Source organism: Equus asinus, chromosome 3 (genome assembly GCF_041296235.1).
Source record: "Equus asinus isolate D_3611 breed Donkey chromosome 3, EquAss-T2T_v2, whole genome shotgun sequence".
Taxonomy (NCBI): Eukaryota; Metazoa; Chordata; class Mammalia; order Perissodactyla; family Equidae; genus Equus; species Equus asinus.
Window position 1 is genome coordinate 104359149 of NC_091792.1, and position 23968 is coordinate 104383116.

The 23968-nt window shown below is 36.8% G+C and overlaps 1 protein-coding gene across 1 annotated transcript; it reads right to left on the reverse strand.

Moving 5' to 3' along the window:
- Positions 1-1975: 1975 nt before the first annotated feature.
- AFP (alpha fetoprotein) lies at positions 1976-22983 on the reverse strand. Its single transcript, XM_014847243.3, has 15 exons — positions 22899-22983; positions 22061-22112; positions 20860-20992; positions 18421-18632; positions 16929-17061; positions 15924-16021; positions 12144-12273; positions 10030-10244; positions 8278-8410; positions 7636-7733; positions 6917-7055; positions 5019-5242; positions 3746-3878; positions 2469-2523; positions 1976-2126 (listed from the first exon to the last, which is right to left on the reverse strand). The coding sequence occupies exons 1-14, from the start codon at positions 22981-22983 to the stop codon at positions 2479-2481; spliced, it is 1830 nt and encodes a 609-aa protein (XP_014702729.3). The 3' UTR covers positions 1976-2126; positions 2469-2478.
- Positions 22984-23968: the final 985 nt, after the last annotated feature.

Here is a 23968-nt window from a genome sequence, read left to right on the forward strand (position 1 = left end):
CAGAGGGAGACACAAGTTTGGGATGGGGTGGGGTTCAGTTTGGAATGTGCTAAGTTGGAGTTGTTTATGCATTATCAACATGGGGATGTCAGAGAGGAAGCTGACATGTGAGCTTGGGTATTAAGGAAGAAATCCAGCCTGGAGATATAAATATACATTTTCAACATCTAGATGGTATTAATGCAGTAAGTCTGGATCACCTAGAGAGTGAGTTTAGATTGAGGAAGAGCTACTCTGGGACACTCTAACATTTGGAGGTCAAAGAGTTGCAGAAAATGCAGCAAAGAAGACTGAGGAAATGCAGCTAATAAGACTGGGGAAGGCCAAGTAAGAAAATGTTTCAAGGAAGAGCGAGTGATCAGTTGTGTCAAATTCTACTGAGAGGATTAGGTAAGCTAAAGATTGAGAATTGACTACTGGATTTTGCAGCATGGAAGTCACTGGTAACCTTGACTAGAGAAGCTTATACCCTGACTTTTTATTTATTGTTTGCCTTATCTTTTCAAAGAAGTAGAAATGTTCTAAAATCTCCAATTTACTACCGTATTTATGTTAATTTGTCCTTGTGTTTCCAATCATTTTATTTCCTTTTATATTTCAATGAAATGTCATTTGGCTCATAAACTTTCCCAATAGTTTTATCTCCATTGAACTTTCCTCTTAACAGTAAAAAATTATTTTTCCTGTTTAATGATTTTTATTGGATTTTACTTTATCTTATTGTGATCTCTGTGTTAATACCTTTTAGAATTACATCAAAATCAAAGTCCACAGCTGTTGCAACAGAATTGAAAGAAAACTGTAAACTACAAAGCAATTGAATTAGAACTGAAAGCTCATTTCATTGCTTTGGAGCAACTGTTTTCTTCTGGAGCAGAGACCAAAGCATGAACATATTTTTTAGATCTCTATTCAAACCTAATATGATAAACAGCCTCCCTGCTGGTGGACTGATACTTTTGTCACCACTTGCTGACCTTGACCCTCTCTACTCTTTCCCTTGCCCCTGCTCCCCATCCTCCGTATCTCATGAGTTATCTTCCTAAAAGCTAACAACTGATGGCACTCCTCTGCTTAGACATTACCTACAAGATATTGTCCAAACCCTTTGGAATAAAATCTATGAGAATCTGGCTCAGTCCTACATAGCTTGCATAACCTGCTTGATCTTCCATATCTATACCCTTGCTACCCACCCTGTAGCCCCCTAAAACCATTCCTCATGTTTTGTCATAAGACCATGTTTTCCTCTTTATGAACTGGCTTTCTCCTTTACTTGAACTGATGAAAGCCCACTCATCTTCTCAGATTCTTCTGAAATGTTTGTCTCTTCCAGTGGAAATTTCCCAAGTCAGAATCGGTCTCACCCACCCTTTGATTCTCTCAACAATTTGTTATCACCTCTATGATGGCCATATTCTTGTTGTATTGCTATTAGTTGCTTCCTTCTCTGCTGGAGCAACTGGAGGGCAGTGAATGCACCCAGAATGGGACCTGGTACCCAGTGAGTGCTCAATAAATACTTGTGGAATAAGAAAATTAATTTGTGGAAATATTAATTACAAAACAACTACAGTACAGTTAACACATGTTTTAAAATATCTGTGAATAAAGAACTGAGCAAGATTGAGAAAAAACAAGTGTTAAATTTTGAGTGGTGTCGTTCTTGATATGTCCTATAGAAGTATAATAATTTCCTTTCTCTTCTCCAGCTTGTCCGTTAGAACACTTAAGTGGCCATTTAATGAACAATGTGCCCTGAGCACCAACCAGTGCTTAACTTGGGAACTTTTTTTTAGTTTACCAAGTAATCTAGTCTATAGCCTTGTAAATCCATCTTCGGATGGCTTTAATCTCCTGCAATAACCAATACTCAATGCTTTTTGACCAGAATCTGCTTCAGACAATGGTATACAAAACTATTTAAAGAAATTATCTATAAGTTTTCATAAATAAACAGACTAGAAAAGAGGAAACATTTGGAGATAACTTTATTTCTATGACAGGGAACTCTCACACAAAAGTCTTCATTATTTCATTAATTCACAAAGAGTATTAAGTCAGATAAAATTAAAGGGAAATTCACACCAAACTGTAAAGACCTATTTTGTCTTCTTTTCTTCCCCCTATAATATGAACAAAAATATATTGTGTTAATTAAATGAATAAGTGCAGAGGGTAACTGGTTCTATTATTTTATATCAGGAAAATATTATATAGATAGGCAGGTCTTATGATGTCATTCTCTGAAGCCTTTGAAATAACCTAAAAGAGTTTGAGTTAGTTGAGTCATTATTTAATATTGTGGGCATAATTTTGTTCCAGTGTTTTTAAAATAAACTTTTTTATCAAATTGCATGTATTTTTAAGAAAAGCATTTAATAGTAGCTCTTTGGATGTATTCCACTATGAGTCAATATTTGGGGAGAATCAACATTATATTTAGCTGTGTCTGAATTTTTTGTTACCTGAAGTAATTTAAACTCCCAAAGCAGCACGAGTTTTGGAAATCAGTTGTGGACCCTGCAAATTAAAAACAAATAAGAACCATCGAATAAAGAAATGGATGACTGTGCCAGTTGTACAGTTAACTCTCTACTCTCCAGGGGTGCATTCAAGGTTTATAAACTAACCAAGTTAAAAATAAAGACATACACCTCTGATGCCAACAAGCTGGGACAATAGAAGCCAGAAAGAAAGAAAAAAAAATCCACTCACATCAACAGCAGACAGTAATTTGCTTTTCCTGCACCAACCTCCAAATCCTTACCATTCCTCACCCCACCCCGCCCCTTCCTTTTCGAATCAGTCACAGAAATGAAAAGGCTTTTAGAGAAAGTACTTCTACTATTTGTTAATGTTCTCTGCATCTAAATGAATATCTTCTCACATCAGAGGACGTTAATCTTTTTATATCATATTTGCTAGAAATGTTTTACATCAAATCTATTTTATCAATTTTGTTTGATTTCATTTGGTTGTGCCCCACCTCCTCCTGCCAAAAGCAGACACATACTAAGTGCACACACTCGAGCACACTTAATTCTATTATCTATTGAAAAACTCAACATTTCTAAATATTATCTATCTTTGGAGTTCATATAACAAGACATCCAAACTTTTACATTATGAGATAGTCAGATGAAATTGGCAAAAAGGCTGAACTATAGATTATATTTTAAAAATATAGTGATGCTATATTCAAATATATTTAGTAATACAAACTAAAGGCTTACAAAATGTAGCCAATTACAAGTCCAGCTAAAATTGCTAGATAATTAGATTAAGACAATTCCTAATTACTACTCTGTTGATATTCAAAAGCATGCTCCTAAATAAGTTCAAATATATTTTCTATAAATATTTTCCCAGTATCCTGTTTGCACAATTAATTTTCTATTAAATCGTTTTAATCCATTTAGCTGAACTGATCAATTTTAGGCCAGAAACTGTTTAAATTATCATCAATTAATTATATATTCACTTTATCACTTCCTCTACTAGGAAATAAATCAAAATTACTAATTTTCTTAACATATTTTAAAGTTACACTTCTTCTTAATATTTAGTGAGAAAACTGTGATTATTTTTTAAATATCATAAAATCCTTCAATCTACTTCGAAGTGAAATTTAAATCTCTCTGGTGCTATTTTAAAGTTATAGATTAATGGGGTATTCTTTTCCTTATTCATTACAGAAAATTCTGTACCAAGTATTTCGGGTGTGACAATGAGCTGCACAAACCTCTTCTGAAAAGCAGACTTCCTGCCCTTGACGTTGGCAGCACTTTTCCAGGAGGCCAGAGAAATCGGCGATCACCGCCTCAAGTTGTTCCTCTGTTATTTGTGGCTTTTGCTTTACAAGGTTAATGAGAAACCTATGATTAAAAGCAAAACAAAATACAAGAGAAGTCTGTTATGCAATGGTATTTTTCTAAAGCCTTCCTAGCAGAGAATTTTCAGAGCCCTAGCAACCCTCACGTAAACGCTCACTCCATCAACCCATCGCCAGACTTAACAGGTACACCTTGTCCAATGCTTTCGTCAGCAAGACTGAGACTGGAAACATGCCAAACGTTCCCTTGGTTTGGAATTATGCAGATTAAAGATGAGACACTATTCCATAGTTCCACCATACTTATGTGTAGTGAAATACAGTGTTTTTCTTACTTGCCAGAACATCATTTCCAGTTCGCTCTTCTAAAGTATGTCTTATCCATGCTCAAAGGCCCAGATTTCCAAACCTCTGCCATCTTTAATTATCACACCTTTACCTGAGCACTGGTTCTACTAATTTCCTGTACTACTCATTTAAGCAATATTTTCATGTTGGAATTAATGTTGACCCGAGGAATAGGGAAGTGCCATAGTAGGTGGCATTCTTGCTGTACCTTGAAACATGCCTCAAATAGTGACAGACAAAAAAGGGAAGAACAGGTTTTCCAAAAGGAAGGTAGATCATTTACAAAGCCAGCAAGTATTAAAATGCATGGGAAGTTGGAGAACACGAGTTCCATTGACTTGCATTACCAACGCCATTATGGAATGCCTCCCACAAAGAATTGAAATGTGCATTCCATTTTTAACACTGATACTTCACGGCTGAATCAAATATTACGGTTATTCTCTTCAAAGAGTAAATAGTGTGAAAAAAGATTCAATGATGTTTTTCCAGTGCTTTGGAATGTTACTACCCAGACTTACTCCAAAGATATATCCCAATTCTCAAAAATAGATAGCCCGTTTTCCCTTGATCTACAAATGCATCACAACAATAGTTACAACAGAAACTACTTTTACAAATAGAAAGTTGTCTGCCCTAGTGGATTTTTCCAGACTTATGTCCCAATGAGGCAGTGACGACGCTGAGACAAAATTATTATGAAAGCCACTGTAAGTGCTTTGGGGTAATAATGATCACCTAGTGAGCCCAACAGTGTTGGGTGTGTAAGGTAGAAATCTCAACTGCTGTTTAGTGCTGCCAGTCCTCTCCATGCTAGTGAATAACAGTGTCTTACTGTTGCTTCATTGTTTGCAGTGCTACACCCTGAGCTTGGCACAGATCCTTGTGGAAGATGAACTTGTCATCAGAGAATGGTGGAGGGACATATGTTTCATCCACCACCAAACTGCTGAAGCATGGCCTCCTGTTGGCATATGAAGAAGTGCAGCACTGGCCAACACCAGGGTTTATAGGACTCTCTTCATGCCTGATGCATAATTGTCCGATAATAAGGCCAGCCTAGGTAGGAGAACGAGACAGAAGAAAGCAAGGAGACTGGGCATTAGCCATAAAATTGATTCAGGTTTCCAGAAAATTGTTGCAATCATTTTTAATGTCCATAATTTATAATTAATATTACAGGAAAAGTTGCTATCTGTGTAGGATTATGTGTTGGCACAATGTAGATTCTTGTTTACCCATTTGTTTGGGATAAGCGTCAGCATTTAGTGACAGATGTTCCATAGGTGACGTTGAAGACAATTCCTTCAGCTATTTGAGTCGGCTATTTGAAACATGCTTCCAGTTACATATATACTTCCAAAAGGGAAAATGTCTCTGCAGTGACCTAGGAGATGGCTTACATTTTCCGTGTATATCTAGTTGAGCTTTCCACTTTACTTTGGGGATTCAGAGAATTACCTTCTGAATGTAAGAATAGCACATACCTAGCCCTTTCATATACATCTATATATACATATATGCATACAGCTGATATATAATCCTAATTGAAAAGAAATAAGGCCAGGGTGTGTGTGCACGTGTGTGTCTTTAAGGCTTTCCTAATGTAGAATCCTCCTACCTCCCACACTTCAGAGATATTTCTTAAGCAGCTAGCAATAATTTGTAATCAGGGACAGCATATTTTATGTGTGTCCTACGTATCAGGCTGGCATCGAGTGAGCTACACGGATTACCTCGTTTAAGATAGCCATCAGGAGAGGGTGGTACAGTTTTTATTCTCAAAGGTCTGATGAAAAAACTCAAGCTTAGTGAGATAACTAGCTTCCCTGTGTGACACGGGTAACAAGTGGTGAAAGTGGGATGAGAATGTAGGCAGAAGGCTCTATAGTATAGACTCTAGAACCTATACTCCTGAACTTTACACCATCCTGTGTCCTCCCATCCTCTCAAAATTTGGAATTCAATAAGTGATAAAGACGATGCTTAATCACAGGAAATTTCCCTTTTACTCTAACCTTTGGCAAAAAATTCCAGGTCATGAAGACTAACTAGCAAATAACTCCCCATTATCAAAAACAGGAAAAGGGAAAAAGTAGATATACAGCTTTATTCACAATTACAACTTGAAGGGGAAAAATAATAATTAAAAAATTGCCCTGTAATCATATGTATGACATGAGTGACAAGAAGTGAAAATTGTTGGCATTACTAACTGCAAAGTCATTTGCTATTCAGAACACAGGACTTACCCTGTTCTATAACGTATACCCTGTCAAAGGGAATAAATTTTCCCTAATATCATAAAAAGATTATGCTAGAAAAGACAAAAATATAGGTATGGCTAAAACTAAAATGACTAATTTTAATCTATAAAAGTTGAAACTTTTTCTTTTTTTTTCTAACATTAAAGTAAGTATTTGGTGAACAAAAAGAGGAAATCATGAATTGCAGTATGTGTGGGTCATTCTATCTTTCCTGTACATAAAGCTCGCCCAGACATTGCTGAGTAGACCGGCTGCACTTCCACGAACCATTCCAGAAGGATGGGTAGCCTGGCCACATGCCGCTCGTTCACAGCTGAGTTCTCTCATCCCCTCCAACTGTCACTAATCAAATAAGTCCAGGAAAGTCATCTCCACATTGGTTTTTACTATGTCCCCTAAATGGTAATATAAGCCTATTTTAAGTTAAACAGGTCAGAAACAAAATGAGACTAAACAAAACACTCACCGCTTGCTCCCCACAGGCCAATTGTTTGTCCTCACTGAGTTGGCAACAAGTGGCTGCTGCGGTTGCCATTTTTCTGGTCAAAGCTATCAGCTCAGGTGGGGTCAGCTGAGGGGCTTTCTTTGTGTAAGCAACAAGAAACCTGAAAGAAGCATTTTTCACCAAATTCTGCTGAGTCATTCACAAGGTTTTAGATTCCTCACTCCTTCTCAAAGCCCTTCTTTTGGTAGCAGAAGACATGAAGTCTGCACATTTGTTTCATCCACGTGGTATTTGGACTAACTTTTGAGATGTGTTTACTCTAACAGTCACTCCGTGTACTCCTATTACACCAACATATCACAGTGGGAAAACAAACTCTGCGCAGGAGGCTCATTCCTGTTTCCAAGCTCAAAAGCATCACTGATTTTTAACTTTGACTTTTTGGTATTTTAACCAGGACAGACTAGGATAGAATGGAAATCTGCTGCAAAAATCTGCTTGGTTTGGGGAAGCGGAAGCCCGGGTAGCACAGATCAGACTTCACAGTGCATTCTGTTGCTCCTATAACAGGGGAGTGGGGAAGGCTACCTGCCGGCAGGGGAAACTGGGTGATCAGATCACACTGACTTCCCATCCAAAGCAGGGCTCAGATTAGAGCAGCCACGGGTGACTAATTTACACGTATATTTCCTTGCCAGTTAATAACTTTAAATCACTACAGATACTGTTAAAAAACATACGCATTCTGTAGGTAATAGTCTCCTAATTTCTGGAAGAGGCCGCAGCTTCGCTTGGCCAGCGCTTGGCCCTCCTGGATATATTTCTGTAATTCTTCTTCCTGAAAACAAAAGCATTATTACGTACCATTTTTTACTCTTTCTGGACACATAACTTTATATATAAAAATTGACCAATAATGTTTTATTCTAATACCAATCTTGAAGAAATCAGTTTTAGAGGGTTTTTTTTTTTAATATTAAACACGGTAGAGCGTGAATTGTGAGAATTAAAGCAAATGGACATTGGGGAGATTAAGTTTAAAACCTTGTGAATCACAAGGTTATTTGATGACAGAACTCAATCTTTGGATAAAGGATTACAGCTCTTTCCATACAAAATTCTTGCCTTTCTGGAGCTGTTCGAAAATGAATATCATCTGTATTTTGTGCGTCAAAGAACTTTTGGCCAACATTTTTATTTCTAAAGTAAGCCACTAGTTGTTGACTACTAGTTAGTAAATACTTAATATCTAGATGACTGGTTAATAGATATAACTAGCTAACGACTAGTTAATAACTAGGTGCTTTCAAACAAACAGCATTTTTAACTCATGATAGCAATCCAGTTTTTCAGATTCTCCCTAAAAAGCTAGAGCAATTTACCCCTTTATCCTGGCATTCAAGAGGGTTTTCAGACTGGGAACACTTCTCCAAGAACTCCTGGTATCCTTTAGCAACTCTTAGAATTACTGGGACAGCAAGCTTAGTATGCCTTCTTGAATATTCATAAGTAAATCTGAAATATGCGTGAAAAAAAATCATGTTATTGGAATTAACAGACAAATCATTCTTATGTTATATGGCATGCAGAATTAAAATTCAAGTAAATAAACCTAGAAATCAAATATTATTTTAACTATATGCATGGCAAAACGATTCATAAAAATATAGTCCCTCAAATTGTTTTAAAATTACCTTTTCTTTTCTTTTGCACCCTTCACTTTGGGTTTTCAATTATGGACTGTATATTCATTCATTCAACAAATATTTTTCTAGTGCCTACTCTATGCAAACATTTCGTTAAGCAGAAAGGATTTAATAATGTATGAGATAAAGTGCTTGGCCTCTTGAAAGCATACATTATAGGGAGACAGAAAAGAATAAAAAAGAAAGGGGTCATCTAATTTCAGGTGGTGATAAACCAACGAAGAGAAATAAAGGAAGATAGAAGAGAGCGAAACGGGTGACACCTAACTTAGAGTGTGTAATGAAGGAGCGTCTCTCTGCATATGTCTTTGGAAAAGAAACCTGGGTGAAGGAAGCCAGACAAGTGTCTGGGGGGATGGTCATTCTTGGCTGAGAAAATTTCTCCTGCAAAGAACCTTTCCAATTGAACAACTGCTTCTATTAAATAAATAATTAGCTTTAGATGTGTACGGATGCATAAATTTAAAGATAATTCCTGAATTTATTAATTGTATTCCCAGGTTATAGAAATTGGTGATATTAGTTTTGCCACCAATAAATTGTCAACATGGGTTTCTTAAGTCTGGATGTGGTTCTTGTTTGCATAATTTTATGTAGCTGTGCAAACAATGTGTGGCTGTCTAATTTTAATGCAACAATACGATAACATCCTCAGGGAATATTAAAAAGAAAATTGGGCCATTATTTTCATTACTACATTAGAAGCAGTGTCTTAAATTTAGAAAGACCCTTCAAGATCATTAAGTACAATGTCCTAAGAGTTGCCCACATCCCTTCTCTGATAATGTCCCTAGATACACACTGTACAATAAGGGAAAATGTATTAACACTTGCTTCCCTTAAAGGCGAATAGAACGAAAAATGTCTTATCAATTATACTACAAGAAACTACAATTCTGCAAATGTCTGTAAACATGTTCTGATTTTCTTACAGAAATTAAACATGTATTCCATAACTAGCAAATCAATTGCTCCAATAAAACCCCTCCTATCTAGCATTAGCTGTTGAGTTATATTTTGGAGAAAAGTTTTAAAAACATGCTCAGTGAAAAGGTACATTTTTAATCATGAACCCTCTGTTACAAAAATACCCACATCCTATTGGGAAGTTCAATGGCGGTCCTCGTGTGAGTAATCCTTACATGGATGACAATGTTTCTGATTCCAGAGATACGGATACAAAATAAAATTCCGCCTCAGAAGCAAGCCAGCTAATCACAGCAAGGGTGAAATTCTCATCCCTATAAGATAGATCCCATTCCTTATCCACTAGCTATCTGCTTAAATATATTTTGGCCCAGAACATTCTAGCATTACCCTCACATGAGCTCAAAAACCATAGCCATCACTCCCCATTTCAACAGCACAAAGCTATCAGCCACATAATAATCTTTACTTGTGTGAACACACATTTACAGAGTATGTTACCTGGCCATGAAGAGATCTTTTTCCTTTGAAGAAAACTGGTTGAAATCTCTCTCTCCTAAAAGTCTATTTAGGTTTGGAGATAAGCCTTCAGGTTTGTCATCATTTTCAGCATGAATTATGCATTGAGCAAGTTCAACTGTGGGCAATTTACAGCATTCGACTATGCTGCTTGACAGAATATCTTCTTGAGAACATACGTAGGATATAAGTTTTTCCTGTAACAGGAAAAATAAAGCGTAAGTTTTAAAGGTTTATCCTTTAATGCAGACCCTCAGGGCCAGTTCTAGGAAGGAATACAAGAAGGGAGGGGGAGGGAGGGTGGCAGGGAGAAGGGAGGAAGAAGAAAGAAAACATTTTACCTGTCTCCCACTTCAGCGTCTTCTCCCTACTTTGCCTTTCCTCATTCCTTTCCACCTACCCGTTTGCTCACTCCTTTTTCGTAGTTGTCAGCTAAAACCAACTGTTTTATTTTAATAGGAACCTTTTAACACAAGAAAGATATGCACTCCTCAAACCAAATGACGTGCACGTTCTTTCTCTTAGTATTGAAATTTGCTACGAAGAGACATTTGCTGTTGACGTCATGATGTGGAGGGCAAACTTTCTGTTCCATCTTAACGGAACAATCTGCAGTGACCCACTATGACCTCCAGAGGGCAGTCTATAATAGATAAGGAAATGGCAGCACACCCGAAGCGGCCAGAAGGAAGCAGAGGTTCCATATCCCTGTCACAGGACTGAAAATTCTGTGTATTCTCAGCAGGGACAACTAGAACTCATCATTCAGCTGTTAAAATCCAACTTACGTGCCATACTGAAATTAATTTTTCCATTTTAAAGGAAAAGGATGATTATGAGCTCCAAAACTTGAAAAACTTAATTTTGAAAAAAATGACTGTACAAATTAGTAAAATCATTAATTAAAAGTGAGAAAACAGACCTCAAAGAAATATAAAATAGTTCTTATTACTGTCTCTAATATACAGATAAATACTTCTAAAAGGAAAAATAAATGAAATGGGAAAATGTGTCTTTAGGGCAGCCTTCTCTGAGCTCATCTTTCCTAACTCCTCACACCAGGTTTGTCTGCCTGTCTCAAAGACTGTCACCCTCAGGCCTCTCCTGCAGCCTCGGCTTCTTGCTGACATCTAAGATTTTCTCAGCCAAACTTCCATGGGACTGGGCTGAAATGAGCACTTAATCCTCACTTTCAACCTTCTCGAAACCATGTTCCAGCCCTGGTTTCAAGCCATTTGAGTATCTAAGAGCAATGATTGTGAGCCTCCTTGGAGAAGAAGGTGTGTTACAGGGGACCAGGGAGGGAGTAATTTGGGGATAGACAGGCCTCTTGAACAACATCTAGAAAGCCTAGGGTTGGCCCAAAATAGACCAACACCGCAGTGCTTACATTGCAATTGATTATGGCATGCTCGAGGATCCTGTCTTTGAGGTCTTTTGTTTTCGATTTTTCACTCTCTTAGAACCCTTTATTCACACCTCTCTTTGGTACGCCTAGCCTTTTACCTTGTAGAACAGTGTCTTGTGTTCTGTGTGTTGTTTTCTTGTATTCATATAATAGATGTGTGAATATATAACAGAGTGCCTTCCATGTGCCAGGCATTGTGTTGGTAGCTTATGGAGAAAACAGTAAACAAGTTCCTAAACCCAACGAGGTCACATGGCTCACCTCTCCTATCAGACTATAAATTCCTTGAGGTCAACTTGTGCCTTCATAACAAGTGTCCCTCACAGTTGCTAGCGCATGGAAAATATTCAATACATATTTGTTGAATGAAAGAATAAATGGATAGAAAAACAAATACGTTAAGTAAAGGATCTGCCACCAAGATCCTGTGTGGAGGCCTCCTGAGATGTCATCCTCTCCTTTAGAAATAAGAATGAATGGGCACTGGTCTCTCAAGAGGAGAGCACCGCTTAAGTGAAAGCAAGACTAAAAAAGTTCTGCTACCAAAATACCTGTAACTTCACTCATTTGGCTAGTTACCATACCCTGTGACCAACTCAAGTCAGACAACCTCCTTCCATTTAGAATGAGAGCAAACGAAAGAAAAAAGAGTGGAAATATTTCTATTTTAGGAAGTAAGACTCTTTACCCCATCCTGCACACACTCCTCCACGTTTCCCCTGCAACATTCCTCATGTGCGTGGGCCACATCCAGGACTAGCTTCTGAATTTCAGTAAAATTAGCCTTGGAATACCTTTGACTCAGTGTGGTAACCGTTCTGGGGGGGGAAAAAGGAGTTAGAACTCAATCTTGGTTATCTAACAAAATTAAATAACATTTATGGAGTATTGGTATAGTGGCAGCTCCAAAGAGAAAGAACTGGAATGGTCTTCTTGATTAAAAAGAAAAGGAAAAGTGACACAAGTCTTGTCAATTCCAGCCCCATCTTTCAAGGCAGTGGCTCTGTGAACTGTGACCTGGCCCCACAAATGGTTTGGAGGGGATTTATCTTTCCCTAAAACCTTTCCTGTGAATCACAATGAAATCTATCTTTTGGTTGTTCATCCCTGATGCTAAGCATTTGGGATCATTGCAGTGAGTTAGTGGAAAAAATTTAAAAGGATAAACAATTAAGAAATGGAAAATTCCATGAGAAAGATAATCATTTTTTGCTTGGGAGGGAAAAAAATACTTCTGCAAATACAAGAAGAAGCGTATATGTGCAAATAAATGAAATGGGACAAGAAAGAGGAGCAGACTAAACATTCCAACATGTCATCATGCCAAGACACCTAGTGCGGCCCCAAAGGGAGGTGAGTAATAAGAATTCTGGTTTCTCCTGCGTATCATTAAATTTTAAGAGATGTCTTGGTGAAACTACTGCTTGCTAGAGCATCTGGTATCGTTGCTATTACTGATGAGGATGGATTTTCTTTAAATTTAGAACAGTTAACTTTAATCACTATGGAGAGCAAATAAATAAAGTCATTACAATAGCTTAATTTATATTTTATTATGTAGGTAAATTTAAATAAACAGTTTATGAATCAGTGTTCAGTTTCCTAGCAGAGTTGGAGGGTAGTAGGCATAATCTGACCTCTTCTAAGAAGAAATTTAAGTCGATCTTGGAACTAACTCCTAGACTAAAACCCTTAATCTAGGTCTCTGCTATGTACAATATTTTCAAATGTGTCATTTATCAAGCAAATAAATAAACTTTGCATGTATATACTTAATAGTCTTCAATCAGCAGCTCTGATGTTTTATACTAGAAATGCTTCATCACAAAAATGGAAAAGTGCTTTAAACCAGTTATGTAATGTAAAATTTTCTAGTAGCCATGCCAAAAAGTAAAAAGGAACAAGTTAAATTCGCTTTAATAATATGTCTTTAACCCAATATATGAAAAAAATATTATTTCAATATATAAGCAACATAAAAACCTATTAATGAGATATTATACATTCTTTTTTTCACAGTAAGTCTTTGAAATCTGGTGTGTGTTTTACACTTAGAGCATAGTTCCTCATTTGCACTAGCCACAGTTCAAACGCTCAGGAGCTACTCGTGGCTAGTGGCTGCCACCTTGGATATCACAGCTCTAAACCATTGGTATCTTACCTCAAAGTCTCAGTTGTCAGGATACAGAAAATTAGAGATCACTGACATAGTAAACAAATAGGTATAATGAAAATAAATCACGACAAGGACTTAGAAGAACTGGATTCCGACGACCAGCAGTGTGGTCTTGGGTAAATTGCTTTAATCTCCCCGGGCCTCAGGTCACTCATGTGTAAAAATGAAGAGGTTGGACTAGGTGATTCAACTGTATGGGTATTTTTTAAATATTCTTCTTCATCCTAACAATAAAGATAGAAGGTGAGATAGAAGTAGATTAAATAGATAGATAGAAAGACAGACAGACAGATAGGTGAAAGAGAGAAAGAGGAAAAATAGGAAGGAAGGAAAGAAGAAAGAAAGAAAAACAGATAGAGACGAGGAAAAGGGAGAAGGTAAATATGGAGTTAATGTGGTCAATTGAAAAACTCCAAATTTACGTTTGAGCTTTTTAGCAGCTGGGACAAGAGAACAAACTTTGGTGAGTTACGTTGCTTTCACCAGCTGGAAGAATAGGTGCTGGTCCTTCAAAGGTGACCGTTTTTTACCTCCCAACACTAGATTCTAATATTATTGCCTCAAGTGAATATTTTCCTAAGAAGCAACAATCGACATAACCGACTTTACAGCAGACTAGGCAGCAGAATTAATGTAAAGTCTTTCTTGTTAGCCAAATGCATTAAATGATACTCAGTGAAGACCAACCCACTTTGTAGATGATATAGGAAAACATAGGCTAACTACGAGGTATAATTTGATTGCAGACAAGAGCTTAAGAGTATCTAGAAAAGCATCTGTCAGAATGGCTATTATCAAAAACAAAAAAAACAACAAGTGTTGACGAGGATGTAGAGAAAGGGAAACCCTCGTACGCTGTTGGTGGGAATGTAAATTGGTGCAGGCACTATGGAAAACAGTATGGTTATTGTTAGTGCCGTGGTGTCCATCCTTACTCCTAGCGACACTGTGTACAGCAGAGTGGAACCCTGCCTGGTATTTTTGAGCCATCCTCTCACCTTCCTGAGCTATATCAGACACTCTCTGCTGCTATTCATAGGGTTTTCACAGCCATTTTTTTCAGAATTGGGTGGCCAGGTCCTTCTTCCTAGTCTGTCTTGGTCTGGAAGCTCCACTGAAACCTGTCCACCATGGGTGACCGTGCTGGAATTTGAAATCCTGGTGGCATAGCTTTCAGCATTACAGTAACACACAGCTATGTGTTTGACACAGTTTGACAACTGACAGACAGGTGGTGAGGTTCCCTGACAGAAAATGAACCCAGGTCACAGCAGTGAGAGCGCCAAATCTTAACCACTAGACCACCAGGGCTAACTAAACAATATAGGGGTTCCTCAAAAAATTAAAAATAGAACCACCATATGATTCAGCAATTCCTCTTCTGGATATTTATCTGAAGAAAATAGAAACGTTAATTCAAAGAGATATATGCGCTCCCATGTTCATTGCAGCATTATTTATAATACTCAAGATACAGAAGCAACCTAAGTGCCCATCGATAGATGAATGGATAAAGAAGATGTGGTATATACGTACAATGGAATATCACTCAGTCATAAAAAAGAATGAAATCTTGCCATTTGGGACAACATGGAGGGACCTAGAGGGTATTACGCTAAGTGAAATAAGTCAGACAGAGAAAGACAAATACTGTATGATTTCACTTATATGTGGAATCTGAAAAAATAAAACAGAATCAGACTCAGATTCAGACGGTTACTGGATGAGGGAGGGGTTGGGGGAGTGGGTGAAATAGCTGAGAGAAATTAAGAGGTACAAACTTCCACTTACAAAATTGATAATTTCATGGGGATGTAACGTACAGCACAGAGAATACAGTCAATAATATTGTAATAACTTTACATGGTTACAGATGGTAACTAGATTTATTGTGGTGATCATTTCATAATGGATATAAATATCTAATCACTATGATGTACACCTGAAACTGAAAGGACATTGCATGGCACTTATACTTTGATTTAAAAAGTAAAATAAATTTTAAAAAGAAAAGAAAAATTAATAATTTTTTTTAAAAAAAGAGCATCTAGAAGAATAGGTAAATAGTATAAATCTCAGAAGTGTCCTCTAACTAAGTTTTAATAAGTGTTAAGTAGCAGACTGATCTGTTCGCTTCCTTCCAATCCTAAACTTTCATGCTTCTAATCATATTAGCGCCCCTCAAAGGAAACTTCATTCTCCACAACAGTAACAATGAGAGAAATAAATTCAAGTTGCAAAATGGTAGTTCTGCAGATCTCACCTTCTTCCTTAGACAGAGCTTAAACTTACATAGCTTGGAGAGTTCGGGGTCCAAAATTTCTTATCACTGCACACACATGTTGATTTAACAAACTGGTTTCTCTTAATTCTTTTGTAATTGTTGCTGCCTAGATATAGAAGAAACAAGGTGTCAAGAAAGGATGTATTTTCTTTTACAGGCTCTAAGAACTAGAAAAACAACAGATATAGGGAAGACATGAAGCGCTATAAAAATTTTTTACTGAAAATTATAAGTGCAGTACATTTTTGCAGAACTTTATTCAATCATTCATTCTTTCTTTTAGGTTGGTTTATATGCATCTATGCCGGACATATTTATTTAAAATACCTTGAAACAAAAACATGATAATGTTTGTATTTGGGGTAATGAATAAACAATTGTACTTTTAAACAGATTTAAGACAGATTGACACCTGATAATTTCTTAAATGTCTTCTCGGTCAGAAAAAATAAGATTACATCATGGCCTGACAATCTGGGAATAGTCATAATTCTTAGGATACTTTTGTTGCAGGACTGCTGGTGGCAAGTAATTGATTATGGAAATCATTCCAGCTCTCTGAACCTAAAAAAAGCTATTCACTTCTCTAAACTTAAGTTTCCTTGTTTGTTAAATGACAATACACATCAAATTTGTTCTAAGGATTAAACGAAATAAGGAATATAAGGCATTTATCATAGTTCTCTGTCACTGTTTTCTCTGTCCATCTTCTTTCACGTCCTTCCACCTCTTGCTCCTCCCTTCTATTTATATTATCACCTCCACCTCTTTCTTTATCCCACCAAACTAGCTTCCTTAATAATAAAACAGTTGTTGACTGACTGAATGAATAAATGAATGCATAAGAAACAGCATGTCCAGCTTTTTTGCCCAAACAGTATCAGACTCCTGAAATATGCTTTATTCTGAAAATGATACTCTGCACAGAAAGCATATTTCCATTTTTAAGTTTGGTTTTAATAAATCATAGCCAGATTAAAGTATTGGTTCAGATATCAACACAAATACAGTACCTTTGTTTGGAAACATTCAACTGCATTTTCAGATTTGCAGCATGCTGAAATTATTTTGTCATAGTGAGAAGCCAAATAAAGAGCTGTAGATGAATACAGGAAGGGGTGCCTTCTTGCTATCTCATACAGGTATCTGCGAAATGAAAGGAGCTGTAAGATTCACTAACACACAAAATTAGGACTTCTACTGCTTGGAACCGGACTCCCAAGTTTGTTTAAAGATTCAGAAAACAGTCTTATTTTTTTCCACGTGCTGTCAAAAATTTTCCTCACTAAAGATTCCCGGGAAGAAATCAGTTTGACAGCCGATACCGTATTCTATTGTGAGAATAAAACAGGCGGAAATGCTGACTCTGATTCTTACTGAAGCGTCCGTTTCAATAAGCCTACTCAGACATGTTTCGGGGGTCAGCAAGGCCAGACCTCCACTCAGTAAAGCAGAAAGATAAAGTCTTTTTTTCTCATCAGTGCAGAATGGAATAATTCACCTGTGCAGTCTCCATGGCAGAGACGTTCTAAGGACAGGTTCCATATTTCTCTGGTGTTGGCAGCAACATGGAAGATAGAGTGATTAAGAGTGAGACACAGGCTTCACCAGTAGAGAACCTGGGTTCGAATCCCGTCTCGGAAATGTATTAGCAGTGTGCCCTCAGCCAATTGCCTTAACTTTCTAAGCTTCATTTTCCTCACATGCAAAATGGGAAGAAGACAAAGAATGAAGAGGAAGAGGACAAGGAGACTTCAAAGGCTGTTTGTGAGCATTAATCTGATCACATGCACCATGTTCCTACATGATCCTACATGCACATGTTCCTACAACATCTTAAGTGCTCAATAAATGCTAGCCAAGTTTATGTACCTTAAATATTCCTAGATCTCTAACATTTTTTTTATTTCTAGGGAATTTTGGAACATGGAAAACCAAATATTAGCTCCAAAAGAAGTCATTTTGTGCCATCATAATTATTCTTGGGCAAGCTAGAATGGAGAGATTAGAAGGGAAAAAACAAGGTATATATCAAGAGACTAAGGAAACAACTGGTGGGTCTGATGTGTGGTTTATACTGAATCTATCTAGCATACTGTGGAAACGAAGTTATCCTTAAAGTCGCTCACCTAATTTCCTAGTGCAGGACCTCAGCAGACGCAATGCCAAACATTATATCCACTTCTTCCCATTTTAGAGGACATCTGTAAATTGCAGAAACACTAAATTCTGCTTGACACTGCTCCCTTCCTGGGGTTGCTTTTTGTTTGTTTGTTTTCTTGGTGAGGAAGATTGGCCCTGAGCCAACATCCGTACCAATCTTCCTCTATTTTGTATGTGGGACGCTGTCACAGCATGGCTTGATGAGCGGTGTGTAGGTCCTCGTCTGGTACCCAAACCCGTGAACCCCAGGCAGCCAAAGTGGAGTGCATGAATTTAACGACTATGCCACTGGGCCAGCCCTCCTTCCTGGGGTTTTAATCTACTTTTAAATTGGATCCTTACCGGTTCAGGAACATCTCCCTGTTTTCTTCATATGCTTTACAACTCGTGACAGGTTCTGGAACTTGGAAGGGTGGGATGGATGCTGGAGAGTCCTTCTTGCGTGCCAGTAAACAGTTATGTCTTTCCTCTTCATTTTGGCTGCAGCAACCTGAAAGTCCATACTTTTCAGGAATTTCCTCCTCATGGCAAATTTCTTCCAGGAAGGCAGATAGCTTTAAGAAAGATTTGTTTTTAATGAAAGACAACAAACTTTACTTGAAAATCTGTAAAAGATGTGAAAAGTTTTTTAATATCCTACTATAGGTTAAGAAAATAATTCCCCATTTAAATTCCAGTATATTTAGTTTCAGCCTGAGCTAGCCTTCTTTGATGCCTTTTGGGAAATGGAATGTTAGTTTCCAATCTTTAGTAATGCACATGACTATTAGACAAAGTTATTTTATTTTAAAAGGAAAAAAGCCGTGCAATATTTTATTCCCCCTCAAAAAAATCTGGAATATTTTATCTTTCCCTTTTATGTTATCAACAGTTTGGCTCCATGATACATAAGCTTTCCTTTTTTATATAAACCACTTTTCAGTCAGATACTCATTTCATGTGGCATTCTTGTGATAAGACATTGATCCAAAACTGGATTTTATTTTCAGATAAATATCCAAATAATTTGAAATCAAATAAAAATAGCACCAAATACTTTTTATGGATCTTAACTACAGATTTAGCTAATATGTTTTAAAAAGTCTATTTTAAATGTTTAAAATCCTTCTTTGTTGCTTTAATTTTACCAAAATCAGATGATGAAACTAGTAGTCTGAAGAATGCCTCTGAGGAATCCATGTGTTTCATTCATCTCAGGAAATTTTTATTTAGCTTCTGCTAATATTTAGAGAAACTTGGAAATCTTAAGTAACACTTCCAATTCCCAATCCACATAAAAATCATGCCTTTAAGTTTACAGTGACAAATCACCAATTGTAACAGTACCTTGAGCTTCTCATTGGATGTAAAGTTACAATACGGAATGCATTTTGCTTAATTTACACACGTTTTTAGATTATCAGAGAAGCCAAACAGAGAGATGCAAAACAGAGGTTTTTATTAAATCATCAATTGCAGAGTTGGAAAGTACTTTTATATCTTTAAAAGGGCATCTTCTCTACAGTATTCCAGATACATTGTCTTTTGGCCATTTCATCAACGCCACCGTGACAGAGGGTTCTCTGGGCATTTTGTTCCGTATTTGGGTGGCTTTAATCATTACAAAGTTCTTAGTCCTTTTCTGTATTGAGATAAAATAATCAATAGTAACTATTATTTATTGATCTTCTACATTAGAATAGCCTTATATTTAAAAAAATATTCATTATTTATTTGAAATTCAAATTTAAGTGGGCTTCATATTTTGCTATTGTTGTTTGTTTGCCAAATCTGGCAACCCTAAGTGTGTGCTATGCACCTCATATCCACTATAGTGTAGATATAGTGTAACGAAGCCACTAGGGGTGTTAGTTCTGGAGCCTGATGGCCTAGTTTAAATTCTGGTTCTGGGCTCCCTTAAGAAAGTTACTTAACCTCTCTGTGCCTCAGCTTCCTCAACTGGAAGATTAGCATCTATCTCCTAGGATTATTGTAAAGATTTAATAAATTAATATTTGTAAGTAAAACTGATATTCAGCCAATAAGCCCCAGACAGGGTCTCTTGGCTCACTGGACATCCATTCTGATTCATCAGCACTATGCTGTATGTCATGAAATATTTTGATTAGCAATGATATGTAACACTCTCTAGAATAATGCCTGTCACATTGTGTGCTTAATAAAAATTAACTCCTACTATTATTATGTCAATCTCCATGACAACTCTGAAATGGAAGCTATTATTATTCCTTATTTTATAGATAAGGAAACTAAAGAACTAATACTCAGAGAAGTTAAGTGGTATGACCGTAGTCATCTCACAACTCTTATTTCAGAACCTTAACTCTTAGTCACTATGCTTATATTGTCTCTGTACAGTAGGCATCATTGTTTTCTCTCCCACCCTCTTCAACAATTCGGAATTAATCTAAGCCCTCTTTCAGACAACAGGTCTTCCAACATTTAAACGTATTTCTCACGCCATCCCTGTATCTTCTCTTCCACATGCTAAATTTGGTCAAATATCACAGTGCTTTTTGGGGCGGGAGGGTGAGGAAGATTCTGAGCTAACATCCCTTACCAATCCTTCTCTGTTTTTTTGCTTGAGGAAGACTAGCCCTGAGCTAACATTCACACCAATCTTCCTCTACTTTGTACGTGGGATGCCTCCACAACATGCCGACAGCAGAGCAGTCCATGCCTAGGATTCGAACCTGCAAACCTGGGCCACCAAAGCAGACCCTGTGGAACTTTAGCCTCTAGACCATGGGCCGGTGGCTGCTTTTTTTATTATTCACTCACCCGGTTTTCTGAACACCCTGTTGGCTGCTCACTGCCAGTGGACTTCTCAGTTACAGTCAATACATCTTTCACCATTTTGCTTACTTCCTTGTAAGTGGCCTCTTGAACAAACTGGGCAAAAAATATGGTGGCTCTGAAACGAAAATACATATGAATGCTTAAGGAACAGACTTATATCAAGCATCTTTTCCTCAAGTTTAGTTTTTGTTTGTTTTGTTTTCTGTTATGTTGTGACCTGTTTAGCGGGTGAGCTTTGCTAAAAATTTATGTGAAATTAAGTTCTAGCCATCCAGGAAGAAAGGTCAGTCTTCTTCTCGTGCCCTTCTCCCATATCTATAAAAAATCAAAGTAAGCAGATTGCCCGTAAAAATGGTTCCTCATTTTGTGGTCACCCACCCACTGCAATGCAATGCAATCCTCCTCTATTTTATGTGGGATGACAGTGCGACTTGATGAGCGACGCTCTGTCACCGCCCGGGATCCTAACCCGGGCCATCAAAGTGGAGTGTGTGAACCTCTACACCACCTGGCACGTCCTGAGGGTATCTATATTCTTTATAGTTCCTTTTAAGTTTAAGCAAAGAATTGGTCATTAGACCTCTGCCCATGTCTACTCCCAACAAGATCAAGTTCTGATCTAAGACCACAATGCTCATGGATTCACCCAAAGCATTGCTTTAGCAACTTTCTGTGTGCAAACAGTAGCAGTAACACACTACTTCAAATTCCTTACTAGAAACTTCAAAAGTGTGGAATGGAAAGATAGCACTCAAAAGAAAAACATACTCTCTACAAATAACAGAAAGCAGAATGTTTTACATCCTATTATTTGCTACTAGGATTTAAATAGTATTAAGAATAGAGAATATTATAATATCATCCTATTAGTAATGGTGAGAAAAATTCCTAAATTCATATAGGGTTACCACTGATAAGAAACTAATCTTCAGTTTCTACAATCAAATTTGGTTTATCCCATGGAATTTCAAGCAATCTAGAGGTTAACATCTAAGATATGGGCCAACAGGTCAACCTCTTCAATATCAATTTTATATTCAAACATAAATAATTTTCTTGGAATTGTCCAATTTTGCTTTCATACTTTTGAAAACTTGTGGGCCTATCCAACTTCATTTAATTACCTAACTAAAATTACCATTGCTTTGCATATTTAAAGTGCATTTATATGAGCAAAACTTACAGGTCAACTAAATTCATCTCTGGAGAACATTGAAAAGAATCCAGTGCGGAAGCTGGAAGGCAAAATAAACTTCATGAGAAATGGTATTTTCAACTGCAACAAGGAAAGTAACCATTGTTACATGTGAGCGTTTGTATTTAAGTTAGAACCATACAATTTTAAAAGTGAGAAGACACTAGGGATCATTTTTCCAAACATCCTCATTTTGTGCTTGAGAAAACTAGGAAACTAAGGGAGGAAGTCAACAAAAATAATTTATAGTAGACCTAGCACTAAAACCCAGGTTTTGTATCTTCCAATTGTTTGGGTTTCCCCTGTACTGTAATGTTGTAATTGGCTTGAAAATAAAATGATTAAAAATATGTCAGTCATCCTTCTGAACAGGATTACACCACAGTTTTCTTGACCATTTGCATCCCAGTTACACTGTTTCTTCTTCAGACAGTGAAAGAATAACCCATTATTCTGAAGTAGAGAATAAAGATAGTACTTATTTTACCAGTCTGAGAGGATTTTACATTTGGAGGAGCCAGGATTACGGACTAGTATGTATACACATTTCGAAGTTAATATGTATGCCAATTAAATAACGTACAAAAAATTATTTCAACATGGAGCATACAAACCATTCCTGGGTAATGCTAAGCACTGTCATGATTTTGTAAACCTCCTGTCAGGTTACAAGTCTGTTGTTCATTTAAAGATATTCACCAATTGAATATTTGTCCTCTGTGTGGAACAGTAAGTGTGGTAAATAAATCAAGACAAATGAATAAATGCAAGTTTATGAATTTTGACATAGAGAAAAGAGCAGAAAGAAAAATACAAAATATCTTACCTATTCCATATGCATTGCTATGCATTGTTCTGGATTCAGTAGAATTTAGTAGAAAAATTAAAAGAATTGATACCACCCACTTCATAGTTGCTAGTAATTTTGTCGTTGTTGGCAATGATGGGGGGAGAATATTGAAAATTATGCTGAAATTCTTTTATATCCTTCTCAAGCAAAGCATGTTAATTAGTAATCTTTTGTTAGTATATTGGTATATCTGTTACTTAATTTCTTTAGGTTGCAAATGGAGCAACTTGCCAATAATTAACAGCACAGGGATTATTGATATTTTATGTTCAAGGACACAGACCTCTTTTGGATGGAAAAAGGAAAACGAAGGTTGCAAATTCATTCTGCTTTACAAATATAACAAATACTTTTCTCAAATTACAGCTTTCAAAGATACAGTTTCTCTCCTAAATTGCACAATAATTCACTCTTTTCAAATTAAAACGTTAATGCGGCCATAAGAAAAGACACTTGATTTTGTCTGAAATTCAACTAAATGCATAATTCATTAAAAAAATATATTAATTGAATGCCTATCGTGTGCCAGGCACTGGACATTGTTTGACTAACTCAGACTCCTCATTGAAGAATACATTGCTTCATCATTATGTTGTTGTTTAGCTCAAAAATCCTTTTCACCTGATTTGTATGTCAATAAGGTCTATTTTTCAGTATTTAGTATACTGTATATAGCTTAAGACACAAAAGTTAGAGCACAGATTCTGATGAACCAAGTCCTATAATAATTTTATTTGTTGCAAAATAATTTTGCATATATGTCAAACTGTGAAGTGGATTGGCTGCACTGTTCATTTAGCAACTCCAGATGATTATGGTAATACTAAATAAAGGGCGCTTACAAACACCATCTGCTTCTCAGAGTGGTTCACTTCGTATATCCCCTATCCATGAGTGTTCTCAATCTTGGATGCGCATTAAAATCACTAGAGGAACTTTTAAAATTCCCAATGCCTAGCTTGTACCCCAGACCAATTAAATCAGAATCTTTGGAGGTGGAACTTAGGCATCAGTATTTTTTAAAGTTTCACAGATGATTCACTATT